The sequence below is a fragment of the Silene latifolia genome, chromosome 1 (genome assembly GCF_048544455.1).
Source record: "Silene latifolia isolate original U9 population chromosome 1, ASM4854445v1, whole genome shotgun sequence".
Lineage (NCBI taxonomy): Eukaryota > Viridiplantae > Streptophyta > Magnoliopsida > Caryophyllales > Caryophyllaceae > Silene > Silene latifolia.
In genome coordinates, this window is record NC_133526.1 from 1,914,514 (window position 1) to 1,923,729 (window position 9,216).

The window sequence follows — 9,216 nt, forward strand, 5'->3', positions numbered from 1 at the left end:
TTACGGAAGTTAACAAAATTTAGGGACATGTCACTGATTTTCTCTCTTACTTTTGTACTTCACGTCTTCAAGTGAAGTCAACATTTAACTGCCAAATTTTTATTTAAGATGGACACTATCTGATCAAAAAATTGATAAACAACATTTGAATTGTTCAATTTATTTCCACTAAACACCGTGGAACTTAGTATACCATTGAACGCTTTTACTCTCACGGATTTCGTCTCCTACAATGTTATTTCGACTAGCCTTTTAAAACATTTGCGAGTAAATTCACAATTACCCATATACAGAGCAGCTAGTATAGCTTAAGACGACATTATCCGCCTTAAGTTTAAGACATGTTAAATATCACCTAACATGATATATAGGACAAATTTTTTACCTTTTCCAATGCATTCTGCTTTTCTCTTATTCATACCACATTAGTATATTTGACCCGGCTTAAACTTAAGACGGATAGTGCCCCGTCTTAACCAAGAGTTTATGTACTCGGAGATGTCTAATTACCAACATTTTGTACTTAATAACCATCAGATTGATTTAGTATCACACCCTAACATGAAATCAGATGCAAAGCACAAATCCCAAACAAAAAGAAAAGAATCGTCTCAATCAAACATGTTTGTCTACCAAATTTGTTCTTCCAATTTTTCATTTTCCATATGTTGAAAGACTAATTAAGTTGGACAAGAAACAAATTGGAGAAAATCAAAGTATCCTGCTTTGCCCCGTTAGTTGTGTACTATTTAACTATTTCTGCAATGGGGAGAGGATAGCAATCACAAGGAGAACAATACATTAAACCAACTGCCTAGAACAAAACGACTTGGTCGTGCTACTGCTATACATCAGTCAATATCAACGACGATACAATCACAACATACGCCAGGAAAAAGAATACGGCTAACTGAATGAAGAACCTTGGATTCTCCCTTACGTTTGGAGCGGTCACAGCCCTGCCATAAAAACAACAGTCAAAGACTAAGGCCTTGTTTGGATAGGAAAAAAAAGAGGGAAAGGGAGAGGAGGGGGGAGAACGGAAGAGAAAGGGAGGGGAGGGGAGGGAAGAGAGAATGGAGGAGGTGATTTTCCCTCCAAATCTTACATATGTTGGTGGGGAAATAATTTGCCTTGTAGGAGGGAAATGGAGGGATCCATTTTCCTCCCCTCCAACTCCCTCTACCTCAATTTGCTAATCAAACAATGGATTGCTCATCCTTCCAAATTCCTCCCCTCGATTTAGAGGGAAAAGAAATGGAGGGAGAGTGGAGGATTTAAAATCAATCTTGCCTATTGTGAAGAGATTTTGATTAGGCTTGGAGGAGGGAAATTGGATCCCTCCAAATCTCTCACCCTCCATTTCCCTCCATCCTCATTTGCTATCCAAACAGGGGATTTAAAATCCCCTACTCTCCCTCCCTTTCTTTTCCTTTCAAACGATGCAACATGTTATAGATATTAGATTACTACTGCAACATGTTATAGATATTAGATTATCACAAATTCTCCCTTATGACGGAGGGTATCCATCACAAACTTGTGACGGGTACCATATTATCACACAAAAAACCCATAAGGGTGAGAGAAGGAGCACATGGGGTGGGTGCCCACCTTGTCCCCTCTACCCATTTCCACTCACAAAATACCCGTCGCAAGATCCGACCCGTCACAAGGGAGACCTACTGTTAGACGCCTAGACGGAGTATTTCTTTTGATATGTGTGTTACCTGAAATGACCAAAAAGCCCAAAACGACGCCCAGCCCAACTTGCACCAATAGTTGATTTTTTAAGTTAGAAGGATAATACAAGTAATCTACTTCCCAAAATAACCAAAAGCCCAACTGTATTTGCTATTCGTAAAACTTCGTTCCAAAAGTAGATGTATAAGAAAGGGCTTTGAAGAGAGGGAGCACAGAAGAGACGAGATTACCTGGCAACACGCTGAGAAAGTCTATTGAAGGGCAAGCTCTGGATGAAAACTATCCCAGGTCCCGTAAGAATGGCTGTTACTAGATTCTCCGCCTACAATTTCATCACATCTAAAGGATTTAGAGCTGGTTAAATAAACATAAAATGCTTTGACTGAGCTTTTATTTTGAAATTAATAATCCAGAGGGTTCGTCATTCATGTACTGATTTAAAATGTGGACAGTGTGCTCAAAAGATTATACTAAAGATCATTATGCTGACTAGAGATCACATAAAAACCAGAGTGGTTTTAAGGCTATCAAGAGACCTTGAAGAACACATAAAAAAAAAAGAGACCTTGAAGATGCTATTTGCTAGGTCCACCCGATAACACCTAGTTCCAAAAAATAATAAATCACAAAAGATGAACAATCTTACCCCAAAAACTGCTCTTCGCATGGGACCATTATGTTTGACTTGAACGTTAATTGTCGTTGTCAAGGCCACAACACAAGAAGCGTCAACCGCAAGTACTTCTCCCACCTCCAGATTTTTCTGCACAACTAAACGAAGGAGAAATGCAAAATAAGAACCTACGCTAAGCACAACAGATGAGCAAATGCACTTGACCCGTCTTTGAATTTAGGGAAGTTATGCAGATACAAATGACTAGCTGATTGTGTCTTAACTATAGGCAGTCACTGCATTACCTAATGTTAAGAGGGCTATAGGCCTATAACCTATAAGTCCAATTTTATAAGATATGAATATGAATATTTATCTTTTACGAGAAATAGATGGAACATAAAAATGATTATACCCCAAATATATATGGAGAATCATCGGTTTATATCGATTATATAGTAATAATCCACAGTTATCCCACAGTTATCAACTGAACATATACGATATTTCAAAAACCAATAACAAATAAATGAAAAGGATGAAAGTGGCTGTCATTGAGGCCTATATTCTCAGACAAATGTACAATGGCAACTGCCCAAACTGAAACGATCCACAGGCACTGACACCTTGGAATGTGTTATAGAACTTCAAGCTAATTACTCGTGAATCTTTATTCCCAACTACTTTAGTAGTCCTCATTTCCTTTTTGTTTCTCTCGCCGTCTTTCTAAGTTAGAATGTTACTCAGTTACTGTTGTGATCTTCCCGCATTCCCATAATTATGGGAAAAAAACTCAGCATCTAAATTTACGCTTTCCGATAACTCAATATTAGCAGGATCTCTAAGTCATAGCCTCGTAGGGTTATGTAGTTAATTCAAGACATACTCTCCGAAATGACCCCTTAGTGAAATGAGGGCGATAAAAGTGGAATAGAGGGAGTAATGCATAACACGCATACAGAAGTGAAAGAAAGCCTGCTTCACAGAGAATTTTCAGAGATAAAATACAAGATACCCTACAAGAAAGAACGCATACCAGATCCACCACCAACGATAAATGCAAGGCCCTGACCAGATAGCTTCTGCCGCAAAAAACTCTTCAGAGCAAAAACATACATGAGAATGTCAGTTTGCATAAAACCTTGATTCTAGGTAAAACAGGAAATAAAGAAATGAAACGAAAAATATTTTCATCTAGCCAGTTACTCTTAGCATGATAGCATCTCTAAAGCCTTGTATGTATTAAAAAGGATCAAGTTGAGAGATGGCTTAGCAACTGACCTCTGCACCAGCAACAACGTTACGCACTCTTTGGTCAGTAGTAGTATTAGTAACGTTGACATCGTTTACGGAGCACAAAAATGCGTCTGGCTACAAACAATTACTAAAATCAGATGTCAAAATTAAACAAACGAACGATCACAAAATGCAACTCTACAACAAGAGATGTCAAAGACTTAGAGATCAGAACTCGAATATTATACCTGGCACAGAAGTTCTCCACCAAACGTTGCCAAATCAATCTATAAGAAAAAAGAAAAAACATCAGAGAAATATAAGATCATTAAACCAGGCAACATGAACATAATGTCAACTACATAAAATAATCTCATAGACCAACCGGTAGAATTCTAGCAAGTGAAGGCGCAGCAATTCCAACAAATCCATCAGTGGAACCAGAATTGAGAAGAACAATGCTAGTCACGCTCTTGCCAAAGAACCAATGCCATACTCCAGCCTCTTGTTCAGGAACGTAGACGTTGTCCAATTGAATGGACCCAGATGTGTAGCACATAGAGCCTGCAAACTATTTATAATTAATATTTCTCCAAGCAACTCTTAAAAGCATATTGTATCATAATTAAGTAATGAACAGAGAAGGCACTCTCAGCTTGCAAGTCAAAAAAGTATCTAGTTATCTACTTCGATTAAAAGCGCTCTTAGCTCAGTGACAATTAGCATGAAGTCACGTGTGACTGAATATAATTGCAGTTTCAAAATCCCACCTGCAAGCTGTGTTACCAGCACTATTTTTTACCTCTGTCTTTGCATAATTAATTGCTAGGCATAAGTCACTAATGTATTTAATGCATTCAGTGTCTGTTCTTTATCAATGCATCATCGATCTTATTACAGGATTACCTGCCAAATTAATTCATAATATCGACTTTAGTTTAGCAGCTTTCAACGAGTTTGATCCCTATGGTTAAGCTTTTCAGTAAACTCATTTCCTTTTCGCGCAAATCCATTACAAAAATGATTAATGGTATTTTTTGAACAAGCAAAAATTGTTATTTGTGTCCCTGAAATCACAAGAAAGAATTGTGCCCCCATCCCCCAACCCCCACCCAATATCACAGAAAAAGAGAACAGTGTTGCAGTGAGGTTCAAGAGAGAATGGAACAATAATAAGACAGAAGTTTAACAATCTAAGCCATTTTAAGGCATACCTGGTCGAGCAATTACTCTCTCTTGAGGCTTCAGCATAATCTAGTTACGGTAAAACCATTCAGCAGAAAAGAAAGTAAGTTTCAATCTTTTGTTTTTTTGTGAGCATGAATATGAAACTTCAGCATTTATCAGCATACCTGAACTATCTGAGCTTCACCACCAAGAATCTGAAAAGGCGTGACAGCTTCTTGTGGGCTCTGTACGACAAAAGATCAGTTTAATGCTTAAGGGCTGAGTCATGAACAAACGTATGACATTTAATAACAGACTATACACTGCAATAAGAAGACCATTTCATTTAAGGATGTAAACAAGAAACTTCTTAGTTAGTGGCAGGAGCTTGAAGGGTCTCAATAGATTAGGAAGTATGCAACCTTTCAGGCAAGGCAAACTCAAACTGTTGGTTGGTAAGTAGCTTATGCTTCACTAAACTAACACTTGGTGTAAGAGAAAGCGACACCCGCCAAATAATAGATTGATGTGGTATAAAATTCATGTACACTATCAGCAGAATCCAAGAAAATAGTGGTGGTCTTCTTGTTATGGCTTGGCAAGAGCATTGTCTTTTGGATAAATGTAACATCCTTCTAAAATGCACAGCACAGTACCACATTACTTTGAAAAGACCGCCTCCAATAAAAGATTCTAAAAGGGAAAAATTTTTGATACAGTAATATTCTTTCTTGTTAAGTTCAATATACTACTGATGGGATGTCTACTTCGGTGGAAAGGAGTTTCAATTTCTGCATGACTTCTAGAAGTTGAATGTGTGTTTTGATCATTAAGGGGAGCATATTTGGCCAAACCTCACATAAGCACCTGTTTGGTCCAGAGGCACTTAGAGCACGTGTATAAAATCTACTCTGTATTAAGGAAAATGAAATGAATGAAACTGACATATTTATCTCAAAAATTTGTTTGGTTCGTGATATTGGCTTAAAATTAAGCACATACCATTGGACCCGCACTCCTACCTGAACAGGATAATTACCCAAAGAAATGTGAAGACACATGAGGTACACGACCACTACCTTAAATTACAGAGTTCAAAGAAATGAAAAGTCAATCAAAGTTCTTTACAAACTAGGCTGTTAGTTATCCTATCACGAGGAACCCCTTAGGTATCTCACACATCTTCCTTCTAGTACGAAGCCAAGTCACAGGCACTCTGGTATTCAGAGTAATTAGTCTCAACTATTTATTGAAAGCAACGGGTCTTAACCTAAAATTTGGGTGAGATTCCCGAAGGTAGAACATTGTATGTGCGAGTGTGTCATCACATGTTAACATCACATAAGCATGTCTCTCCATTTTAGATGAGCTTCATCCAACATTTGACACAACCTCATCAAGTTAAGTCCCTGACAATTGTGAATCTACGTCGTCAAACAACTCACTCGTGTCAAACCCAAAGGAACTTAAAAGTTAAAACACCATTGAATTTGAGGATTTCCAAACTTTACAATGTATCTGATCTCCAATTATGTGTGTTTCCAAAACCTCGCTAGAACTCTCCTATATATTGTAAAATCTGTTGGTATCACAACAACTACATACCTACCTAAAAAGGCTCGGGTAAAATAAAATACATCACAACACAGTGAGATTTGTTTACTTGAAGGAAAAAAAAAGCTCCAATCAATGCTGGACCTAGGGATTACCTAGGGCTGCCGAGTGCCGCCCCCTAAAAGCAATCTATAAATTTGTTTAGTTTAATTTTCAATCTTTTTTCCCAAGTTACTATTGCATTAGCACGTCCCCTCGTAACATTGAATCCTAGCATTGCCACTGTCTGACTTTCAAACTCCCAATTGTCATGATGTTTCATCATCACCTTATAACAGTTACGTAATTCTCCAGACTAACATGGCTCGAAACAAATTCTCATACAAGAATCCCGCTTAGACCAGTTAAATTCCGCAAACAACTGTATACCATACATCAAATGAGCTTCATAAACTGATCAACAAACATAAATTGCTAATTTCACAGAAGACCTAAACCTAGCATCAAAATCAAAACAACAACGACAAAGCTCGAAAAAACAATAAATCTAAAGTTCTTCATACATCAAATGAACTTCTAAAACTAGCACAAATCACTACTCTCACATAAAAACAACAAAATCGAAACGAACAACAAAATTTGATCAAAACAATCAATCAAAATTCCTCCACACATCAAATGAACTTCTAAAACTAGCACAAATCACTACTCTCACATAAAAACAACAAAATCGAAACGAGAACAACAAAATTCGATCAAAACAATCAATCAAAATTCCTCCACACATCAAATTAACTTCATAAATTAGCATAAATCACTAATTTCATAGATAATCATCAACCTAAACCTAACAACAAATCGCAACAACAACAACAACAACAACAACAGAATTCAACAACAACAACAACAACAACAACAGAATTCAACAAAAAAACACAGTAAATCAAAATCACTCTATATTAATTAATACTAATATCATAGAAAAATGTGTTCCGAACCTGATAAACATACGGTTGAAAAGGTGTATTGAAGAACGGAGCCGCCATTATCAAAATTAAACCTCCAAAATCTGAAGAATTTCGTCTAATCTATCTATCAATTATACTATAAACTAAAATTACTAATATAATTGCGAAATTATTCAAGTTGACCACATCTAATCCACAATTTTATGAACAAATTAACAATTGTTTAATCAGATCATCAGATCTGAGAAGAAATTAAGCAGTAATCGCATTGAATTTTGCCGCCGATTTTATTTTATTTTTTTGGAAATAAGAAAAAAGGAAATAGAAATGAAGAGTGACGTTTGTGTGAGTCCGTTTTTGAAATAATGTTCAAAAATAAAAGAATTGTCGTTTTGGGTCGGTTTTGAAAACAATTATCGAAATGGTGTCCACGTAGGCTCGTTTTTGACGAGCCTGTAGGAGGCTTAAACACGCCATACGTATTGGCGTGTTTAATTCAATGAACAACACGCCATACGTAATGGCGTGTTTAGCGATCAAAAACTAAACCAAAGACAAGTGTTCGAGAAATATTATCAAAGGAAACACGCCATACGTAATGGCGTGTCTTGAGAATAAAACACGCCATTACGTATGGCGTGTTTAAGCGACAAATTTCGACACTCCGAGTCTAGTAGCCGCAAAATAGAAGAAAATAGAACACGCCATACGTAATGGCGTGTCTTAAGAGACAAACACGCCAATACGTATGGGCGTGTTTAGGCAGTAATTTTTTTTTTTTTTTTTTTAGTATATCCGTCCCTCCGTCCCTTTCTACTAAACAAAACCTTCATTATTTCGCCTCACAAAGACATACCGCGATAGAACAAACCTCAACAAACCTCACTCCCCTTCTTATTTCTTCACCTCACACTCATCTCCGTGAATCTCCCGTATCTCCCGCATTATATTGGGTTTTTGCTATTCAAATTATACATTCTACCTAATTAGCAAGGTAATTTAATTCTTTTAACTTATTTAATTTCATCTTTTGAATGTAGATTTTGCTTATTTTGTCTTGATTGTTGGTAATTATGTTGTTTTGTGCCTAGATCTACAACTTATATGTGTTAATTTAAGGTTGTTAAAAAAAAGCCCCAAATTTTCGAAACCCTAATTAGGTAGGATGAACGATTTCTGATTTTTAATTGTTGTTTAGGTATGTATTTTAGGGAAATTAGGTTATTGGTAGTTGATTTATACTAAATTTGTTCAATTTTTTTTTTATAGAATGGAAATTTGTGATTTTCCTCTTATTTGTTATTGGGATGGTGAAGTGTTGGAGCAAAATGGATGTGTAACCTATAGAGGAGGGAATCAATGTTTTATTCTAGCTAGTACAAAGATGACATATCTTGAATTAGTTGAAGAGATTTATAAGGGAATTGGTGTTCAAAGTTTGGGTACTCAATTGAAGGTAATGATGAAATTTCCGAGTGTTGGTGTTTCAAAATTGTTCCTCTTAATAATGAGGGAGCCTTTAAAGCGTTATGGGCAAGTATTCGTCATTCACATGCTCCTTCAATGGACATATTTGTAGAAGTTTCTACTAGTCAAATTGTCATTCCTACACCAAGTATTAGGCTAGATGATGTTGCTCAATTTGTTTCACTTGAAACTAATTACGTAAATGAAGGGGAATTTGATGGTAACTTAGAAGGTGATGAGATTGATGAGGAATTGGCAATACTTGATGAGAATTTGTTGGCAAATGAAGAAGATGGTGATGATGATCTTGTCTTTGCTAGTGCTCCCATCGTTGAGTTTAATAAGATTGATCAATTAGATGAGGATGAATTGAATAGCTGGAAAACTTGGGAAAATATGGTAAGATATGAACATGGGAAAGAGTTTGCGGTTGGACAAGTGTTCCCAAACAAAGCTTCACTTAGCGATGAGGTGACATCATATTGTGTTAAAGCAAATCAATTTTTC

General features: G+C 36.5%; 1 protein-coding gene across 1 annotated transcript; it reads right to left on the reverse strand.

Annotated features, from left to right (window-relative positions):
- Nucleotides 1-605: 605 nt before the first annotated feature.
- On the reverse strand, nt 606-7,571 carry LOC141592232 (uncharacterized). Its single transcript, XM_074412840.1, has 10 exons — nt 7,273-7,571; nt 4,906-4,965; nt 4,768-4,807; nt 3,939-4,117; nt 3,802-3,840; nt 3,599-3,688; nt 3,354-3,414; nt 2,351-2,475; nt 1,935-2,026; nt 606-959 (listed from the first exon to the last, which is right to left on the reverse strand). Exons 1-10 carry the CDS (start codon nt 7,318-7,320, stop codon nt 845-847), a joined length of 849 nt encoding a protein of 282 aa, XP_074268941.1. The 5' UTR covers nt 7,321-7,571; the 3' UTR covers nt 606-844.
- Nucleotides 7,572-9,216: the final 1,645 nt, after the last annotated feature.

Excerpts from the sequence above, each read along its gene's own strand:
- LOC141592232 (XM_074412840.1), bottom strand. The coding sequence starts at position 7,320 with ATGGCGGCTCCGTTCTTCAATACACCTTTTCAACCGTATGTTTATCAG. Across the intron at positions 4,808-4,905 it reads GTGAAGCTCAGATAGTTCAG|ATTATGCTGAAGCCTCAAGA; the intron begins GTATGCTGATAA and ends TACCGTAACTAG. Across the intron at positions 3,841-3,938 it reads CACTTGCTAGAATTCTACCG|ATTGATTTGGCAACGTTTGG; the intron begins GTTGGTCTATGA and ends TTTTTCTTATAG.